The 22,157-nt window shown below is 40.1% G+C and overlaps 1 protein-coding gene across 7 annotated transcripts in view; it reads right to left on the bottom strand.

Moving 5' to 3' along the window:
- PDE8A (phosphodiesterase 8A) overlaps nt 1–22,157 on the bottom strand; it is a 150,084-nt gene that overhangs the window by 25,238 nt on the left and 102,689 nt on the right. For all 7 annotated transcript variants that reach the window (XR_010723081.1, XR_010723080.1, XR_010723082.1 and 4 more), the window contains 7 exons: nt 12,227–12,283; nt 9,593–9,783; nt 8,381–8,437; nt 7,029–7,086; nt 5,550–5,638; nt 5,242–5,320; nt 3,495–3,632 (listed from right to left, as the gene is read on the bottom strand). Coding sequence is in view for 1 of the 7 variants with exons in the window: in XM_066196698.1 (XP_066052795.1) it covers nt 3,495–3,632; nt 5,242–5,320; nt 5,550–5,638; nt 7,029–7,086; nt 8,381–8,437; nt 9,593–9,783; nt 12,227–12,283 (669 nt within the window). In the remaining 6 variants the exon portion in view is untranslated. The remainder of the gene's footprint in view (nt 1–3,494; nt 3,633–5,241; nt 5,321–5,549; nt 5,639–7,028; nt 7,087–8,380; nt 8,438–9,592; nt 9,784–12,226; nt 12,284–22,157) is intronic.

Genomic DNA, 22,157 nt, shown 5'->3' with positions numbered 1-22,157 from the left:
GTATTTCAGTTGAGTTCAACAAACTGTAGATCAGATCTTATGTATGTGAAAATACCCTCATGAGGCACACAGTATGTATTTATTTATGTGAGACTGACAGATTTCACAGTCAAGCAGGCCAGAACACCAGTACAGAGCGAATAGTTTTACATTTATGTTGATGGAGCCAGCCTACCGAGAACTGCATGGTGACAGGCTGTATAGAAAAAAATATGAAAGGTTTTTCTGAGGATCTATCAGAGAAGAGAACTGTGCACAACAAACTGTGTAGTGAGCATAATGTCTTCTGTGAGCCGCCTGAGGAATACAAATGAAGATAAAGCAAGCAGCATAATATCCAATGCTCTCATAATTAAAAGTGTGCACATCAATAGTTTCCTGACAACCAGGATGAGGCAGAGATGAGTAATTGATCTCTAACCCAGGTAATAAACCCAGGATGTGCACAAAGGGGTGAAGTAATAAACTCCAGATTGGATAATTTCCCTCATTGAAAGCGCATCCTTTTCAAGGCAGGTTATTCACTAATGTGCTCTTCTTAGTCAACAGATTGATTTTTCAACTTGTGAATTTCTAAAACCTGTGAAACTGTGGCAGGAAATGTGTTAGGGAAAAGGTCAGTGCAATTCTGAGAAACAGGAGGTCCAAGCCAAACTCCTGCTGGTAGGTGAAGTTCTCCCAGGGATGTCAACTTAAACGTATTTTAAGAACACCATATGGTCTCTCCCAGAGCCCCTGTCAGCAATCCAGCAGAGAAGAGCTATTCCCAAGATGTGCTGTCAGTCAAGCCCATGGTTATGTCTGCACTGGAGCCACAAAAGCACCGTGACCAGTTCCTGCTGTGGGGAGTGCTGGGATCAATCAAGAGCAAACACCACACACAGCAAACCCCACAGTGTCACTCCTTACAGAGTGAATCAATGCTGAGCTCTCAAACTCCAGGAGGAAGGCCAAGGCACACATCTATCCACTGAGCACTCTCACAGGCACAGTAAGGAACCCCCCAGTTCAGCCTTCCTTTTAGACTGGGGCTTCTTGCACTAGACAGCAAAGTTCAGCAAACTGCTTGCAGAAAACACAGCAAACCAAAATAAACACAAGATAAACACAAGATGTCATCAACACAATCTCACAGAACTGAAGGCTGAGCTAGGAAGGTGCTGCCACAGACCTTTATGACAGAGTGTGATTGCTCTCCCACCCCCTCAGGAAAGACCTTGCTAACAGTTCCCAAAGAATGAGAGGAATTGCATGCCTTGTCTGCTTTATCAGTAGCTGTTCATCTCACTTCAGAAAAAGCAAAACTAAGAGCAAACTGCAGAGATCAGAGGCAGCAAGAGTTCTAATCAGAATTGCACATTTCATCTTAATGGATGCAATTTGAATCATGAAACAGAAGAATGAAGAAAAGCACAACTCTTTTTTAACTCCTCAAGTATGGATGAACGAACATTTCAATAACATTGACTTCTGGTAAATTACAGCCAGCTGTAGTAACAAAAATTAACTTCCAGAGATATGGTTTTTGCTAAGGGAAACAACATCCTGACCCAAGAATCCCTATGTACCTTGCAATTACCAATTTTTGAATATAACACCTGTGAACTTCTGTTTGAATATACTGAACTGGCTCACAGCACTATGCTTGACAGCACAAGAGGTGAAATGCTGCACGAGTCCATCTTCCTTAATTCTGTTTAAAGACAAGATAAATTTCATGCAGCTTAGATTTTTCCAAAGATCAGAAAAACTTGCTTTCTATAATTTTTGACTGTGTTAGTATAGTACCACATTTGCTCGAAACAGAAAAGTCAGACCTGTTGACAGGAGATTATCACAGCAGCAGACAGTTTCCTTTTTTTGATATGCTGTAACCTACAGTAGCCAAAATATGACCTATCATAGCGAGAAGCAGTCTTTTAAATTTCGGATATAAAGAAATCACAAGCCTGAAAACTACACACAGATCATGTCAGAATGATCCAGGTAACTCAGGCATCTCTGAAAATGCTGTAATATCTTGACACAAATGATTTCAAAACTTCAAATATTTCAGAGTTTGTTGCTCACAGTTAACCTCTCCTTGCAAATGATTCCTGTAATAATTTAATTGCCAATTCATTTTTATATTAATATATAAATGTAAGGTTGCATAGATTACATATTACAAAATGTTCCAGAGGGAAACACGGAACACCTGGAAACAGAATATATTCACCTAAAACAGCTTAAGCTGCTCCAGACAGACAGGTTTAAGTGGGCAGTATTTCATTAGCCCTCACTGTTGAAGCCACACAGTCAGGAGTAAAATTAGTACATGAAGGAGATGAATTAGGTTTAGATTTCTATCATTCATAGAGTAAAATACATTGCCATTATTAAATAAATTTTTATCAGCTCACTAAAATATTAATTTTTTATCATTTTATATCTTGAGAATTGATGGTGTGGATTTAAAGCCTGACACATCTGATATATTTGAATTACAGCTTAATAAATACTCCCTCCTAACATCAGCTTTGTATTGCACACATTTAGTGAGATAACTTCAGTCAGGCAACAGAGGTGTGAAGCACCATAATCCAAACTACTGCCTGTTGCTGGGATCTCTTCCAACGGGCCAGCACACGTGGAACTGAGTGACACAATCTCCTTGAAAGGCACATGGAATCTGCACCCGGCTTTGGCCATTGAGTGCTGTGTAGCTCCCTGACCTACAGAGCACAACTCACCACAACTCTGAATTTGTGCTTTTGCATCCCTGCCTAGACCCAGAGTGCCATGATTCACTCTGGAATCTCCCTGCTCCGTGCCACTGCTGTGCTGCTGCCCACGGACAGTTCCCATGACACAGCCAGCTTTCCTGAGCCTGGGCCATGGGGCATCATCAAACACACCCCTTCCCAAATCTCTGTGACCTCCATGACCTTCTCCCTACAAGGCACCGTGTCATGTTCAATGACAGCAGAAACCAGCTCACCTCGGTGCAATGAACATTTCTAATGGAAATCCATTAGGCAGCTCCCATGCCATTAGGGAATTAAACAGATTGGCTGCTGGCAGCTGACACTGCCTATCACTTTCAAGTGATATTGCAAATGTCTCCTTGGTATTTTTACATTCTCAACTTGCAAATCAGCTTCCACATTTCATGATGAAATCCTTCAATATGGTACTTTTCTCATTTACACAGCACCAGATAACATGTGCATCCATCTCATTTTTCTTCAGTACTCCCACACCATTTGCTATGAACAGCATAAATTATAAAGAAACATAGCAAGTCACTTATTTTTGTAAAACAAGTACCTCTACTGAGCAAGGAAAGAGAAATAAGCCCTTAAAAAAAGAACAATTTTTTACTTCCTGTTCTTGTTTTAAGTAAGTTGCAACTGCTATGTGTCTGTGAAGCTGCAAGTCCCAACGCGTATCATTGCTGGACTACAATAACTTCTACAGGTAGCAAATATAAGTCATACAATGCCATTACTCACCTTTCCTATCTTTATGCAGGAATTAATAGTATCTAGGAAATCAGCTTTTTTTTCATTTATAGGCACTTCTGTTAATTCCTTTTCTATTAGTTCACCTATTTGATAGCCCATCATTGTTTCAAAAGCAGGATTGACGTACTGTGAAATAAAAAAAAACAAATACCCATTCAACAGTGTACTTAAAGCACAACAGAATCCCTTGTTTTGTTTGCTTAACCAAGAGATCTCTTTCCCAGCCTGCAATAAATGTCTGCATGTACTATTCCTCAGAGAGATGCTCACATTTTTTTCTTTGTGAAGCAAACCAGGAATTTTCATGCTAGAATAGTTGTGCAGAGTGTGGGCATGTCAGCAAAGAGAGGGAAATTATGCAAACAGCTGAGTATCACATATCCACAGAGTTCAGACAGACAACATAAATTCCTGAAAAATGGGCTCTGTCAGTTCCCAAACCAATAAACCTCAATCTACCTCAGCATTACTAGAAATCACAAACTGGATGGTGGAATACCATAGGAACGTTATCCATATCTACTGGCAAATTCACCATCTTATTCTGTGTAAGGGCAAACCAGCACTATTCCTCTGTCCAGGCAAAGCCCAGCCAAGCAGAGTGGAAGATGTGGGATTTAATAAAGCAGGCTTCTCCCTGAAGTGAATTTTGCATTTCAGCACAGTTTTTGGCCCTTGCCCAGTAAGGCTGAAGGCTGGTACTGACAGCCCACCCCTTCATGGCCCTCTCACTCACTGAGTTACAGGCACAGTCCTGTCAAAGCAGCATCTGAATGCCTTTACAACTTACAATGTTTTAATATGAGAGAAAGGAAAAGGTGCCACTCTGCTTCTAATGGTTCTCCACTAAGAGCTCCTTCCCAAAGGAACCCCTTCCTTCCCCTCCCTGAGCAAGGGCTGTGCCTGCTGGAGCTTCAGGACTTCTGCAAGTGTCAGTTCTCTCATACGCTGGGGCTGTCAGCAGAGGGACAAAATTTGACCTGAAAAAAGTGTATTTAAAACAACTTCAGGATGTGTTCTGCTATTTTTGTAAAAGGGATGAAGAAGGCACATCCTTCAGTGAAGTTGCCATTGTCAAGATTGGGCCCAAGAAGGTACAATTTGCATGCATGTTATAATTCCCAGAGGCTTAGACTCAAGCTCTTTACTGATAATAAAATCACTCATCACTGCTTCATAGCTAGGGATGGAACTAACTCTTTTAAAAAGATGATGGTTTTCTGAACTGCAAAACTAAGCACAATTTCTTTTCCCTGTCTTAAAGAAATTTCTAAGAGAGGATTGCATTCAAAAATAGTTGGCCCAAAAATTCTGATATATCAAACAGTATCAGATTTTAGGAAAAGAAAAGTACAATTACTTGGATAGAATATCCATTAGATTTTAAAGAGCATCAAATTAGCATACAACATTTTGGAAAACAATGCACATAAGCCAGTAGCTACATTCATTCTTGATATGGAGAAGGAATGAATAATTGAGATAAAAAATCAATACAAAAAATAGAAACAAGAGAGTAAATCCTTATTCATTCAGAAACAACAATCTCCCATAAAATTTATTTGGCTTGTGCCAGACACTTTAAATGGAGAAAATTCTACTCTACAGCTAAATTCACTTCAATCTTTTAGAACCATTAAGTTAGATTAGATTCTTGTGCTGTAAGAAAGACTAAGTGTAATCACAGGCAAAACAAAATATAGAGCAATTTTCTGTACTTATGACTGGAACAAACCTGTATTACATGGTCTTCACTTGTGATCTCAATGGCTTCTTGACTTTTCTCTAATGCTGTAAATAATGAATTACATGCCCTGGAGAAAATAGAAAAAGGCAACCAAAATTTTATCCACTTAATTCTTTTTATATATGATAATAAAGAATTACAACATCATACTGAATAATGTTGTAGTTTAACAATTAATATATTTTCTTCAGGTAACTGACATTCTATAATTAACTACTGCACATTAAAATAAATACTCTATTAAGGATCTGGCTAAACTGGAAATTCTTTGTTGATAATGTTTTTGGTAAAATTACCTTAGTTTGAATTGTGCCTGCACCTGTCCATATTCCAGCTGAATCAACTCATTGTAACAGGCCATTCTACTAGAATTTTCTATGTATCTCTGCAAATAAAAAGTTAGAAATATTTCATTAATACACATTCCTGTCTGCAAGGATTTGAAGCTCTGATTTCTTTTGCTTGCTAAAGAACAAGCAACGGAGTAGATATGCCAAAAATGAACATGCTGGGACACTAGCAATGAGAGATTATTTTTTGTACTAGCAAAATTTTTCAAGTTACTGGATTTTGAAAAGGTGACAGGTCCTCATGGCAATGAGGTTCAACCAACCTTTGATCATCAGCAGGATCAATGTATTTTTTAAAAACTACTTTTAGCTTTCATGCTACTTATTTAAAATAACAGTGAAAAAAAATGTTTGGTCTCAAGTAGTTAAAATTTGAAATTATTATGAGTTTCCAATTGCTAATATCCCGAATTGTCTATGTAGATGAAAATAAAATTTCCTGTGAAATACACCTTTATTGACCTTGGGGCTTTTATAGCGTTGATCTCAGTATCTTTCACTTTTGAAAAAACATTTTATGTTTACCATGTATGAGCCTGAATGTTAAATCTTTGTTCACCCTAAATTCCCACAGACATGGATAGTTTGGGCGAGAGGATTGATTATCACAGGTAAGCCACCACAATCAAAGCTGCTAAACAAAATTTTCTATGCTTTGCCATTAGCCCCATCTCCAAGGCTCTGATCCATAAATAATTCAGAACCTGTGTTGAATTACTTATGTGCCCACTGGAAAGACTCTGTTCATATAAATGCCATTATCTTCAGGCTGTAACATTTCCTGGACTGGAACTTTACTAGAAATAAGCAAATGGGTGCAAATGGAATATGATGGGACAGCAAAAATCTGGAGAGCATGCAAACAAATATTTGAAATCGTGTTATAAATCAGGCCCATTCTTGTTCTATTGTCTGAAGGCAATAAGGTACCCACTTAATTGATGCATTAATAAGTACCTTTTCTGCTCAGATGGAATAGTTGCCAAGGAACAGATTCAGTGCAATACTTCTCAGGTGCCTCCAAACAATAGCTAATAGCACTTGACAGTGTGTGAAGCCTGTTTACAATGGGAATTGGCATTTGATAGAAGACATTTCCCACAGCACATTCTGTTGTTCATTGAAAGTTGCTCTCTGGCTCTGCCACAGCCACTAATCAATTTGTCAATGTCAACTTTTCAAGGAAAGGATCATGTATTTAATCTGAAATACATGTATGAAGTAGAGAAGTCTCAGACCCTCTTCTTATATCCCCCAGAGTGTCATGTTAACGTTCAGAATTGGGACATAGAAGAATGAGCAGCACAAAAAAGATCTGCAGGTTGGAACACTGACACAAATGGTGACTGACAGCCAAACTTCTGGAGAGTTTCTTGCATGACAATTTTGAAAAGTCAGAGCAAGCCAGCCAAGTACATCACATACCCTTGTGAAGCCAGCAGAGATCAGGGGCAATATTGATGACTCTTCACGATCAGTGTGCCTTTGAAACAAGGAGGATAAGTCAGAGATTGTTTTTGTAATTAACTCAGACCAAATTTCAAAATCCATTCATCTACTTGTACCCCAGATGTCACACTGAGGCTAATACTGCTAGATCCTTACGGAATATAGGAAAAACCCATATTTTTTGTATTTTTATAAGCTTTCATCTTTGGCATGGATAAGCCAAAATGTTATTTTCCTTCCTGCACGTAACGAGCTGCTTATATCAAAAAAAACCTCTTCAAGGAAACCAATTAATGAGCTAGATCATTGGACTTTTTCTATACTGGATCCTTGTTGTTTATTCTGTCATTAGTCAGAAATGCACCCAAAAGTCTGCATAGCCAAAGTTTTAAGGAATTATTTGTTATCTGAATGTACCAAATTTTAGATGGGCAGCTCAAGGTGCCTGAATGAAGACGGATTTTCTAGTGTTGTCTACCCATTGCCTTCTAGTAAGTCACATTTGGGACACATTCCCAAATGCAGTATCTGAATAATCTGGCTATACTGTTAAAAGAGCCTTCAACATATGTGAATGTATGGCTGGAATCTGGAAGAAAGGCCATTATGTGAAGTTTCTGTAAATAAGCAGATTGAAGCTGGTCTTGTTTAGCAGATAGCACAATAGCTTTTATTTATGCGGGAAGTTTTGGATCTTGAAATGTTTAATTAGGGTCTTTTTTTTTTTTTTTTGGTGGAGATGATAGTGTATTTTTAATGGGAAATTTCAACACCTCAGAATTGGTTTTCAGAATTAATGTGTTCTGAGAAATGGCCATTCCCAAATTATACTTTGAGGAAATGATCTTCCAGTTATTTCCTTTCATTAAATATACAGAATTTCTTTTAAAATTTCCATGATCAGATGTTACTGTGTACTGATCAAATTGTTCTATATTACTTTTCCTACTCAGCAGATCTCTGGTTTTAGCTGAGATTAACCACATTGAAAGGCAGATTAAGAAAGGTTCAAAACACAGATCTGCAAGATAGTTTTGTACAGGATGTTGCAGAAGTTGTTTGAAACATACTCTGAAAGCCTGCAGTGATGGGGGGGAGTGCAAGGAGGAACCCAAAACAAAACTCAAAGTGAGATTCTTAAGTAAAAAGCAAGAAATCAAAATAATTTCTGTCCCAATCCTATGGTCAAGGATAGTAAAAACTCAGGTACAGAACATTATTATTAGCACAGGAAGTTCTAATTCAGTTTTTTAAATGTAGTGTTTACTTTTGCGATGGTAAGATTTAGAGTTTTGATCACAGGTGAAAGTAAAGATATGAGTATTTACCTTTGTACTACACAAATAATGACTGTATTTTCTGAGGCTTTCGTTGTTCTGATAGACCTTTAAATATAAAGCAAACCATTTAAATTTTTTTTAAGCTCACATTTCAGAAACCATAATTTTACAGAACCTTCAGACAGCACTTTTCTTAAAATATCTCTTTTAAATCATGTAAAAAACAAAACAAAAGTCAAATCCAAGCTTGATGCTAAGAAAGGAGAGTAAATTATATCTGAGACTAGATGAACACAGATGAATCTATAACTCAAATACTCTCAGTGGGGGAATAGCAAAAAAATATCCTCTCTGAAACAGCGTATAATGGACTTGCTTGAAGGGCTCGGCCTCGCTCATTTAAGGTGCATTTTACTGAATTCTGGGACAGATCGGTAAAAATGGAACAAGGGGAACAGTGCTGCTACCTAGTCTTGGCCTGACAAAGATCTTATCTACTTGCCTCAGTCCAGCAAGAAGAGCCTTTCCCCCACCACAGTCCCCCAGGGCACACACTCTGACCCTGCCACTCCACCCCACAGACTTTTCAGTCTAGACACATTCCCAAGGGCGAAGTCACTGGAGCAAGGCACTGCTGCCTGTCATCTCTTTGTAGAGACATTCACAAAGCCAAATCCTTTCCTCCTTTTTTCATACTTCACAGCAGTTTCTAAAATTATTTTTGGAATCTGTATGAAATTTTGCTCTTCATAGCATATTTTCAAATGTTGTAGATATGGAAACGTGCACACCAAATATTGCCTGTTTGCACTGGGAGTTATTCAACAGGAAGTGACATTGAAAAAAAATTAGAACATCAATAAAGCGAATGAATTAACTAAGGTGCTTGGTGGCACATGCTATCTTTGCAGTTGATTCAGTGGGAAAACAAGGAACCAGGTATTTGAAAAAAACCCAAACAACCAAACAACAAAAGAAAACAAAAAAATATACCAAACAGTTCATTACAGCAACAAATTTGTATGCTGTGGCTCCAAGACAGATGGAGCTTCAGAGACCCTAGGACACAACCAAAAATGCTGCTGCTATCAGATATAAAGCACTGAAGTAACAGTATTTGATGCTGCCAGTGAACACCCGTCTAAAACTGAAAAAATCAATGCTGGATAGAGTTTATAAAAATGTCACATAAAAGCAAAAAAACTTTGATAATGTCTTAACTATATTGTTAAGAATTAATTACACTGAAACTGTGCTTACCTGCATAATGCTTCTGCATCGAAGTATCTGGAATGTCTATGGTCAATAATGATAATGTCATGGTGTTTATCTAGAAAACATTCTAGTGCAGACTGAGGTGTCCTGGCGATATGACATCGAAATCCAGCCTTGTCACACGCCCAGCGGAACCCGCTACTCTGCTCGTCCTCCTCAGCAAACACTAAAAGTACCTGAGGTGAAGACAGGCAGTGGATCATCACAAACAAATCTCACACCTACAGTAGATTCGGTGACTTTTCCCTGTTCTTAACATGTTTTTTAAAGCCGCTTTTGAGGCTTAATCCATTGTTTACCATAGAATTGCTTTCTGCAGACCACGGTTCTTTTATAGTTCTGTGTTTACAGAGGTGTTTCAAGTGGGTGAAACAGTATGCCAGAGCCATGTAATCCACATGGGAGAAACAAGTTTTGGAACTGTCTCTCTTGTCATTATCTACAAAAAGAGCTGAAGCAATCAGCTGAGACAAGTTGCTTGTGTTTCAGACAGTGTGCATGAACCAACAGTGAGTCCACTTCTCCGAAACTGTCTCACATGCAACCGTTTTCTTGGGGTTTATTTTTCTTGCCAGGATCATATTCCAGAAAAGGGGAAAACAAATTTTAAAAAATAAACAAATGAAATGAAATGAAATGAAATGAAATGAAATGAAATGAAATGAAATGAACCACCAGAGTTCATCTAGTGTGAATCAGTATTTAATGCTGCTTCAGTGGCATGACAAAAAGTCTGCTTTCCTTTCCATCTCATCCTAATTCCCCAAAGTACTGGATGCTGCCCACTCTGTGAGGTTTCTGCAAATTCTGGTTAAAAGGAACTCATGCCAGACTGAAATCATAAGCACTGCCACTGTATATGGAGTGTGTCCCCGTGTGACTCCTACACAAAGCCTGCCATGGGATTTATATCACAGAAGGAGATTATCAGAGCTGAAATCCAGACCTGGAGGTCAGACCTGTGAGCCACTATTTGCTCTGTCCTAACTTGCCGTGTAATTGCCAGTAACTAATCTCTCTAAGCCTTTTTAAAATCAACACAATGCCTACAGACTAAAAGTATGATAAGGCCCAATTCCTTTAAAATGTATTTCCAGTTCCAGGATTTAATACAGTACAGAAGATGAACAAAGTCTGCTAGGGAAGACTTGCTGATGTGATTGTGCTTTGTGTCAGGATAATGTTTTGCAGAAGAAAACTTCTTTTGCCTGGAAGAATACAGCATGGCAGACTACAGATCTGTGTTGTGTTGATTTTGGGGACGGCTCAGCACATGCAGCCTTTTGGGAAAGATGGGTAACTAAGCCAGCATTTGGTCTATTGTCCCAAGACAATAGACCAGTCTTTCAGTAGTTGACTCAAACCACACTCAGATAAGTTCTGGTCAGGCAAAGTGAAGCATGTGTAAGTCACATCACATCCCACTGCTGTTTATCTTCTGCGTGATTTTAGGAACTCCAGTGCTGTTACACTTTGGACCAGGTGAAATGTCTACCAGTGAATCTTAACATTTCCATGTACTGTATATTTTTGTACGAATGAAGGATTTTGCACACATTCAGTTCAGGTTCCTTTTATAGCAACCTGCAAAACTGTTTGCAAAAAGATGTCATAGTTTGGGTTATATTTAGTGAAGTTAATTGAGAACGCTCCTTAAGGGGGGAAAAATGGGTTTCAACAATAGCACAGAAAGTCAGCAGATCTGAGTTGTATGATTGACTCTGGCAAAAATGTGATGTTGCCTACCTTCTCCTTCCCTCACACCTGCCAGCTATATTACCAGAATAAATCAGTAGCATTTCAGAGTGGTCTATGACTGGACAAAAGTGATACAATCATTAAAAACAATACAGGTGGCAGAAATACTGAAGGGCTATTCTAATTTTGGGGAACAGCTGGATGAGGATGTCCTAAGATCTGATTTTTGATGATATTACTGTTCTGACAGTGGTTGAAGAAGGTGTCAAACTGCAGTTCTTAAGACAGACATTTTCAAATTATTAGGTCCACATTGCCTCTACTGAGGATTTTTGCAATTACTGACTGAGGAACATCTTGGGTGATCATTTGTTCAGTATGCCTTGGGATATGGGAGAATTTCCAAAAGAAGTCCAAAGGAGTCATGTATCTCCAAACCTCATGTCCATCCCAGGCAAAGTAAGGGGACAAATGACATAAAACATGAAGGGATAAAAGAGTATTAATTATTGTCAGTCAGTAATGAATAATAAAAAATATATTTTGCCAAGCTCATTTCATATCTTTTTTAATGATACTGCAAGTTTGGTTGGTTGGTATCAGTTTGATGAGATTTTGATTAAGAATCTGACTACCAGTAAAATACAAAATGAAGCACAAACTAAATTTAATACAAGGTAACTGATAGCAGAAAAAATAGCTCTGTTTTTATGAGCTGAGAGATGGTTGGAGAAAACAGGCAGGGTTTTTAGGATATCACATAGACAGAATGTCATGATAAAAATCTGTTATGTGCACATTATCTCCTGAGCAAAATACCCTGTGAAGATCTCTATAATCCAAAAAGTTCCAGTCATAAATTTTAAGCTAACAACTGTGATATTTTAGAAATCAAGACTTCAGTTTGAACTGCTGTGTTACCTGAAGTTGATCTTGATGAAGTCTCATAGGGCCAAACTGCACATCTGTTACCGGTGCCTACAAGAAATAAGAAGGGAATTTATTAATGAATAATACCTAAGGAAGAAGAAAAAATATCTCTGTTATCTCTATTATCTACCATTATCTGGGGGATATATTGCTATCATTATGAGGCTGCATCTTCATGAGGGACTTATTCTGGTTTTGTAAACTTATATGCTAAGTTGCATTAACAGTTAGAAATAACAAGTTAATCTTCAAGTCTTTTTTTTTTTTAATGTAAACTAACAGATTAGTCATGAAAGTTTGGGAGACAGATTTTTATTTTTCTGTATCCTCTGTATCACTCCAGCTGTTCTGCAAAACATGGAAGTGTTTTAAAACTGCTCCTTTAAAGTCCAAAAAAGTATTAAAGCTCCAGGAGAAATGCAAAAATATATCATTCTTCTCTTAGAATTTCAAATGTAACAGGTGCCCGAATTTCACATTTACCAGGTGCCCAAGGGTGCTACAGAAACACTGATTTCATTTCTCCAAGAGCATTTTGCTACATTCCCTGCTGCCCACCCACTCCTTCCAGGGAAGGTCCCAGAACTCACGAACACGTTGGGATGGAGCATGTACTCAGCACACAGCTTTGTTTGAAAAAACCCTGCAAAAACTCTGTGATATGTCATGCTTTTGACATGTCAGGGATTCCCACATCAGACTCTGCTGAAGTACCACAGTTCAGTTTGGGATGCAGGAACTCGTTGGCTGTGCAGGCGCAGGGCGGGCGGGTGATAGAAGAGGGGAGCGCGGTGCCCAGAGTGGGCAAACAGCTCACACAGGCAGGGTGGCAGGTTTCCTCCTGCTAGTGGGGTTTTCAGGTTGTTGTTTGTTGTGTTTTTGTTGGTTGGTTGGGTTGGGTTGGTTTTTTTTTTTTGTCAGTAATGGTTTTTACATGATCAAAAGCCGCAGTGAGTAAAAGTGTATGTAGCCAAACAGAACCCTCCAAAAAGGATGTGTCTGTCCAGACCCCTTCCTGTGCAGAGCGTTTGAGCTTATCAGTGGTAGCAGGGGCCTTGCAGAAGAAGCCTGCCTGCAGTGTGAACAGGTAAATGATCTCCTTTCACTGGTGGCCCAGCTTAGGGAGGAAGTTGAAAGACTAAGGACTATTAGGGAAAGTGAAAGGGAAATAGATTGGTGGAATTTCCCCCCCCATCCTTGATAGAGTCAGAGGACTCCCATGCCTCCCACTGTCAGGGAATAGAAGGGCACCTGGTGGATGAAAGGGAGATGGGTCCCTATGTGGGGAGGTAATAAAAATTCCTCCTGACCCTCATTACCTATGCAGGTGTCAGTTCAGAATAGGGATGAGGCCCTGGAGCTAGAGGGTCAGCCAGATAGAAGACACAGAAGAAAATTATCTGCCCAGTGAGCCTCCCCATTACACTTCATCTGTCAGATGGATCACCATCTCTGACATTAAAAATAAAAGGGCAGTTGTAGTGGGGGACCCCCTTCTGAGGGGAACAGAAGGCCCCATGTGTTGATCAGACCCATCCCACAGAGAGGTCTGCTGCCTCCCTGGGGCCTGGGTACAGGACATCACTGAGGGACTCCCTGGGCTGATTCAGCCCTATGGTTATTACCCACTGCTGATACTCCAGGCTGGCAGTGATGAGATTGAATAGAGGAGTGTCAGGGCAATTAAATAGGTCTTTAGGGCACCGGGTCAAATGGCTGATAGGGCAATTGCACAGGTAGTGTTCAGGTAGCAGTGGCAACTGCTACTCTTTTATATCATCAATCCAACTTCAACATGAATGACTCTTCAACTGGTATGAGACTACTTCTAAAGGAGTTAAACACATAAATACAGAGGGACACGCTAAGAGGATTACACAGGTGTGGTCCTTTGAGAATTCCCACCAGGCAAGCATCAGCACTTTCAATGTACTTAAATATTTTTCACCTCTTGTCCCAGAAATAAAAGCTAAAAATCAGGAATAACAATGTTCCCCATTCAAAATCGGAAACAAAGTCCAACCATTGGTCCTTGGAGTCACATAGACTCGACAAAAGGAGCTGAAGTAAGAAAACAGAAGAAAATAATCTTTGGCAATGCAGTAAATGTAAGACACATCTGAACTGAAACACTAAAAGAAAAGGGCTGTTGAACACAAAAGTGGCATTTTTACATTGTTCTTTTTCAAAATTAAAACCGCACTCGAAAATCAGATTTATTGCTTTGCAACCTATAATTTTTCCTATAAGGAGTTTTAAAGAATCATCAGCACATCCCACAGAAAAATCTTTCAGAACTGCACACTCCACTCTTTCTGTGACCTTAATGCTCCATTGCTCAGCCCTAAGAGTATGTCATTTGTGATTTTATTTATTTATCAACTTGGAAGTCATCACTGCCACATTAAATAAGCAACGAACACAAGTCAAGGAAAAATGGCAACATAGTGCCTACAGAAGCATGCCAGAAGCCAGTGTTTGTCTTGCTTAAGTGGGCCTTTAAGAGCTGAGGTTAAAATGACATGGAGGGGTTTCAGATTTACTCAGTCATACTGGTCAGATTGGCTTCGTTTAAATACAATCCAGTCATTTCATTTTTTTCTGATTTTGAGACCAAAAATCTCTCTTCAGTTGGAAAACTCAAGCTGCTTTACTCTTCCCTGTGGTACGTCATCCAATTATTCAAAATCTGCACTACAGAAAAGCAAAGACTTTTGCTGATAACACACACAGCAGGAGAGAATCCAGCTCTTTGCTCCAGTGTTACTGGTTTTGCAGCACTAACAGTAGTAACTAATCATCCTGAGTCAGTAAGATCGGAAGAAATACCTGAAGGTCATGGAGATGGCATGTCAATTGAGTAGAAGATACCTAAAAGATGCCTTCTCACAGTTACTTCTCTGTCCAGAACTGTACTTCAAATCAAACCTTGGACTTTCTTTACACTCTACCTGGCAGCATAAACAGCGAGTGTTCTGTGTCACCGGACAATGGCCTGAGCTTGAAGTGTCAGATCCAGAGCTACACTCCACTGGCATCTGGGGGAATACAAAACCCCGTCTACCACACCAGTATACCCTTGGACTATCAGTTCTGGCCCAAGGCGAATTTTAAGAAATGAGATAAACACAGTATTGCCAGTTACTGCTTTTCAGATGCATCTTTCTTTTAAGAAGTTTGTGAATGAATAGCCATCAAAGTATTTAAAGGACTGAGCCTGAAAAACATTTTTCTGCCAGAAATCTGTGGCTATTGCTGCAATGAAAATACCTGTCTATGTACCATTTATGCCTAAGTCACAAGAAGTGACCAGATGAGATAACCTGTCTTGTTACACATGAATTTGCTGTCCTGAGTAGAATCAAAGCCTTGGTGTGCATCTCAGCTGGAAAAATTTTGGTGAACTCCAGTTAATTCTTAATCCTGTTGAAATCTGTTTGAATAACCTGATTAATAATTTAAACTTTTTGTGTGCTGCAGGTAGCACTGAGAAGTAACATGCTGATTAATATTGTGTCAAAAATCAAGGCTTCAGCAAGGATTAGCACAAATTTTCAGCTACTACTGAACTAAATGAGCTTTAAAAATACCTCTAATGCTGTAAGCTTCTAACAAAACCAAACCAGCCAAAGTTCACACATATAGTAACTGCACAAACGCATCTTTATTCACTCACACCTTCTTCTACTTCTTCCTTGGAATTTCTTTCCTAGTCGAATAGCTCGAGTACATTTTCAGATTGGCAGACAACTTAGGCATGTGACAGCCTTCCAGGCAGGCACAGATTGAGACGAGTGTCTGAGAAGGCAGGGGTAGAACTAGTTGTGGGTTCCTGGAATTGACTGTGATGGAGCTGGGTCTGTTGCCAAAGAGCTGCTGACGCAAAGTCCATAAGTGCAGCGTGTGTGACTGCGGTTCTTCAAACACACACACAGCAACTGCAGCCATTTTACATTCCCTGATCCCTGAACTACTGCTGGTAGCACTTACTGCCCCTCAAATTTGCCTTCCTGATCTGAACACTGTATTTTCTGTCCTGTGGAACCAGCCTGGCCCTGGCACAAAGTGGGATTCATCCTAAGGCAATAGCATAAGCCGTAAGTGATTGACAGCTGTCAATGGGAAAGGTCATCCACTGACTACTGTGAGCAGCTCAGCACACGCCCGAAATTATCTCTGTGTTGTAGCAGCTGCATTGCAAACATTGAAATGCTGATAGAAATAGCCCATGTTTCCAGTGCCCTGAAAAAGTGAATGTTGGGTAAATAAAAACAAGTGAAATAAGCTTTAAAAACAGACCTACACAACTGTGACTGATCTGATTAAAGTACAACAAACTCAGCATTGACCCGATGTAACCTGGTAAAGTACTTCTTTCTATGAGTCATTCTTCATATTTTACCAGAACAGAATCTACAGGAATGGTCTGTTCATCACTGCTGGATTGTTTTTTCTTTCTTCCTACAGTTAGAAAAACTTCAGATGAACTTGCTCAATGAATAAATGCAAAAGGAATAAAGGGTGGACATAAAGCCACCTTGATTAACATGCACCCTTTGGTGATAAATTGCCTGGCTGTTGACAGGGACAGATCTATGCAGCCTGTAGGTCTCCTATTTGCTAGAAGTGGTGTAACCTGGCTTTCTCCAAAATATCTCTTACCATTACCCACTGGAGAGGAGAGCACACCTAAAATTTTGGGCAGAATCAAGTCCCAAAAAAATCCTTAGGCTATTAACTTCCATGCAATACTCCTGCTATGGAGGTGCAAATGCATTACTTCTGGAGGCTGATTTTCTTAAGACACCTCTTAGCTGAAGTTTTTGTGGGATGTTTTAAAGCAGAGCCCTGTGCAGCCCAAGGCAACACTCAGCAGAGCAGCTGCTGCAGCACTGCCCACCCGTGAGAGGGGCTGGTGGGGAGCTGCTGGTGCCTGGGGAAGCAGGAATGCTCCCCTGATATCCACAGTGCTCCATCCCTTCCCTCCTGCCCCAGCAGAGCTGTGCTGGTGACAGGAATGACTCCCACGCTGACCATTCCATGCACAGCCCCGGCCTGCTGACAGTACCTCTCCCTAAAGAGCAGCTGGCAGCACTTGGCTCCTGCTGCTCTTCTCACCTTTTCCAGGTGAGCACAGCTTCTCTTTCCTGCAGCTCACTTGAACAAAGAGGTGCCTTGAACTTTTGCTGAATGGACTGCAGATGGAAGCTGCTGCTGGAGGGCAACATCTGTGTTCAGTGGGCAGACAGAATCTCTGACTCATTGTAATATATGACAAATAACTGCAGTGATTAGACATATGACTTCACTGCTGGTCCTAACGGAATACAGCCAGCAAAATTCATCATTTTCCTCAGATCAATGTTTTAAGATATCACCAAAATTTTATATCTGATTTTAAAATACATACTTATATTTTCTACATATACTAGGTACATGATATGAATCCGCATGAGTTGACTCATCACAGTAAGAATTACCAGTCTTCATTATCAAGATATGCTGGAAGCCACAGGACTGTTAACATAAACTTAATTTCTGTAATTCTAAGAAAAGCAGAGATTCATTTTACAAAAGAAAAAATCCTTTCTCTTAATCTACCATTTTTGGCATAGATTTATCACCCCAGAAAACAAAAGCTCAAGTGAACTGAGAGATTTATACCAACCCTTAAACTTTCATTGATTCAGGTTCTATTTATTGCAAAAATTTGAATTCTGCATGATAATATACTTTCTCAGAAACCGTAGCCAAATCTTCCTGGCTGCTGCAAGCTGGGAAATAAACAATTACCTATGAACTGGCATGACAAGGTAAAGGATCTTGTCCAGCCAGGTCACAACAGCATGGCTCCTTTTTCTCAACAGAGAGAGGCTTTGTGACTCGTTGTACCTCATACTTTGGGAAAAGAAATTCTCTGTGCTCTCTCACATTTTTCTTTGCTTACCATAACATTCATCACTTTCTGAAGTATATGAATACTAACCCAATCCATGTTCATTTACCTATTTCTTTCTCCGAGGAAAGGTAGATGACTTAAGACTCAGCTTCCTATTTTCCATGCGCTTTCTGCTAGACACTGGACATCACTGTCCATGTCTTCCTTGCAGACTTCCACAGCACTCTTTTGTTACCAACTCAATCAACATCAGTGCAAGTAACGTAAAATGCTGCCCAAGCAGACCTTCCTAACAGGCACAACTGTACAGAGCATAAAATGAATTTTATAGTCCACGGACTGATTTCCGACCTGGTTAGCAAATCCAGTGAAATCCAAAGCAATTCCATCAAATACAAGGAAAAAATACTGGATTTACTTCAGTGTAAATGAAGTGGGAGTCTGGCCCTGTGCAGCTCTTTCTTTTATTGTTTGGAAGCCACAACAGTTTGAATAACGAGTACGAGAGAACAAAGTGTCCAAGGTTTCTGCCTTTGCTCAACAGATTCAAGGACAAAGGTAAACTTGGCCTTCAAAGACCCTGTGCTGTACAGAGTCAGTTTATTCTTTGCTGAAGTACAAAGACATGAGTTTTGAAAGGTGATTAAAATTTACCAAAACTGGTCTTCAACCTGGATGAAACCAGTTACTCCAGCCCTTGATATTTCCTCTTTCATAAAATATGTAGACAAATGTCACAGACTCTGAACTCATAATGTAGCATCCTAACTCAGAGCTTTGATAAAATCTAGCATTTAGATTTATCTAAATCGTGTTCTCACTGATGCATCTCTCTCAACAAAACAATACAGATTTATATCTATAAAACAAGGCCTGAAGATCACTGGATGTTTTGTTCTGGCATGGTTTTCTTTTTATCTATTTCCTATTTTAAATTGATTCCTAGAAGAATTATCCACAATGCTGCCATGCAACAATACAGCAGACAGTAAGTGATGGGAAAACACATCCTCTGTTTTCTTAATCTGTTTCTTAAGTTTCAGTTCCCGTTTTTGAACCTGTTTTACATAGATGAGCTCTTGAGAGCCCAACTCTGGCCTCCAATCCACATCATTAGCAACACACAATTTAGACAGCTTGCAGTTTTTGTGAGAAGAAAATCTTTATAGAGTGTAATGACTTGCTAGAGCTCTCACATCAGGATGCTGGCCCTTCTCTCTGGGCATGTAACCAGCCACAGGACTCATTTTCTTATTCCCAATGACCTGTCAACACCTTTACTCCTCCCAAAACCCAGAAACTCTTCCATTACTCAGCCTGGGGGCAATTTTTGTGTTAAACCAGGAAATTTACACCCTGGTGGGACTGGGACTGCTTTAGGGGAATGCCAGCACACAGCGCTGAACACAAGGACTATCCGAGCTCCACCAGAGTTCTCCCTGGCACAGCTGAGTTTTGGTTATATGTTCAGCTTGCCACACATGCCAACCACTATTATATACATCTGTTTGTTTGTCTGTTTGTTTGTGTTTTGGGCCTGGCTGCCCACTGCATTTCCTCAGTGCAAGAAGTGAAGCCAAGTTAGAAGAGAACTGCAGCAATACTGTTGGGAAATCACACTTGCTGTCTCCATGCACACTTCAGACAGAATCAAGAACTCCCACTTTCTACTGTTTGTAAGTTCTCCCTTTATGCTTTACAGGAAACTTTGGTTATCAAACTGCAAGCGTAGCACATGCAAAAGTGAATCATTGTGTTTGGCTGGGAATAATTAACGATGCTGTCCCAAAGTGACTTGTATTCTCATCTGCACTGTGGTAAGGCCTGGATGGCCTCTGGCCCAGATGAATGGCCCACTGTGGTCACGTTCTACAATGACAGCAGAAAAAGCCAGCCAGCAGTCCCTGCCACTGGTAAAGGTCTGAACTTTTACACAGAACAGGCTGACAAACTGGGGGACTTTTTTTAGCTCATGATAGGATATTGAAGTGACAAAATAAATGTCACTATCACTTAGCGTGCCTATGGAAAAATTCCACAGATCTCCAAACTTGAAAAGGAAGGTTGCTGGTTTCATTCTGAGATTCAGAGGAACTGAGGGAGAGAGACAACCCCAGCCCTCCTTGTGCTGAGCCCTGGCATCCCTGGGCAGTGTGTCCAGTGCCCCTGCTTGCTGGCCAACTTACAGCAGCAGGCACCGGTAATACTGGGACCATGGGGCTGATACCTGGGAAACAAACACCCACTTATGTCTGAAATTCAAAATTGTGTTGGTTATAATTCAAACAAGTTATGTCACATCTTGGTAATCACAGCAGTACTGTAGGTTTCTAAGCTAAGCAAATACAACTCCTACAAAGCAACTCTGCAAATCTCACACTATATACTTACACAAGAGTCCTCACTCTCAATGAATCACACAGTAAAAAGGGATGGAATACATCAGCCAAGTCAGAAAAAGAGAGCCATTTACTCATTAATCCACACTGACTTTTCTGTCCAGTGAGAACAAAGTTGAATGGAAACCAGTCCTCACATCGAAAACCATTCAAATCCAGCAAGTTATATTTGCTGCAGCATCTACCTGATTCAAAGACCCTTTTTAGACCTGCATTTTATGCACAAGTACACTGGGCTTGAAATTTCATCTATTTCTCTTTAGAGAAAGAAATTTTATCTATGTCTCTTCAGAACAGAAAAAAAATGTGAATCATACACTGCACAACACATGTGAATAACCTTAATGCTGGTCTGTGCCTCATGGTTGTCATTTTGCCAAACCCTATTCTGACAAACCAGCACAGAATTCAAACTGCCCTAAGTCTTCATAATCTTAAGATTTGAGATAGCTCACCGGGGTCTTCATTAAGGTTCCACTTTCTGACTTAAAGTGCTGGAAAGAACTTCTCCATTCTGGCTAAATATGCACAGAACTTTGTCTGGAGGTTGTGAGGTCTCCCCATATTGAATCCCTGGGCTGTTCACTAAACTAGAGTCAAGTATTTCTGTGTGGTGAGGGCATGCTGTGGAGCATCTGTAGTTATATCCTGCACTAAGAGAAAACCAGCAGCTTAAGTGATCCAGCCTGTACTTAAGAAGAATTTTTTAAACCCTGTAATAATGGTTTTCTATACATAGGTTACAGAAATGGATGCCTTTATCAATGAAAAAAAAAAAAAAAAGTAGTAGGGACATTTTCAGCTGTTCAAACAGGAACAGAATGTGCAACATGCAGAAACTGAATTGCTTCAGATGAAGAGAAAAAGAGGTCATCTTTAAGGCACTAGCACCCAACTCCATGTTTTATTAGTTTCTGGCAAAATGCATCAGATAGAATGCCCTGCAATTCAGAGCAAATGTCCTGCAGTCAGGCATCCCTGGTATTCTGGGTTTACGTGTAAATAAGGGTTGTGATTGCCTCTGTGAGATGGTACCTCATGGGCAGCTGAACAGCACACCTGGGTGGATATTGCAACTTGCTGAGTTTCCTTCCCTTGTACTCCAGCAACTCTGAGACTCCTCTGTTTTCCCCTTTACAATCAGGACCAGCCACACTCTATCTCACAAAATGCTTTAACGGCAGCCACATAAAAACAGTGTGCCTAGCAACTCCCAGAAGGCTGAGAGGTTTGTTTCCTCTCCCCTCTTCTCCTCAGATGACACAAGTCTGGTTATTCCACTGGCTGGGAGAGCTGTAACTGAGCTCTGGGGACCAACCCCGTCCTCGTACTCCAGCACTGCTGTAAAAGTTCCAGTGTGCTGTCCTCTCTCATCTGTTGGCAGCAATAACTTTTACCCAGATGCAAAGGCTAGCCAAGTCAACAGGGAAGAAACTGGTCTGTAAGTCTTGCAGGCCATCAGCCAAGATGTGTTAAAAATCAGAGCATTAAATATATTGGGGTTCACATAACTCCAAACAAATAAATGCAGTCTTTGGCTTTACCAACATCTTTGTCTTACAGGAAAGGAACTTCTCACTCGCCTGCTGTCGCCTCAGGTGTATTAATTTTACAGGCAGGCTGT

The sequence above is a fragment of the Chamaea fasciata genome, unplaced genomic scaffold (genome assembly GCF_029207755.1).
Source record: "Chamaea fasciata isolate MVZ Bird 193981 ecotype frontalis unplaced genomic scaffold, bChaFas1.0.hap1 SCAF_14, whole genome shotgun sequence".
Taxonomy (NCBI): Eukaryota; Metazoa; Chordata; class Aves; order Passeriformes; family Sylviidae; genus Chamaea; species Chamaea fasciata.
The sequence above is the reverse complement of the archived record's forward strand: the minus strand, read 5'-3'. Positions and strand labels throughout refer to the sequence as shown.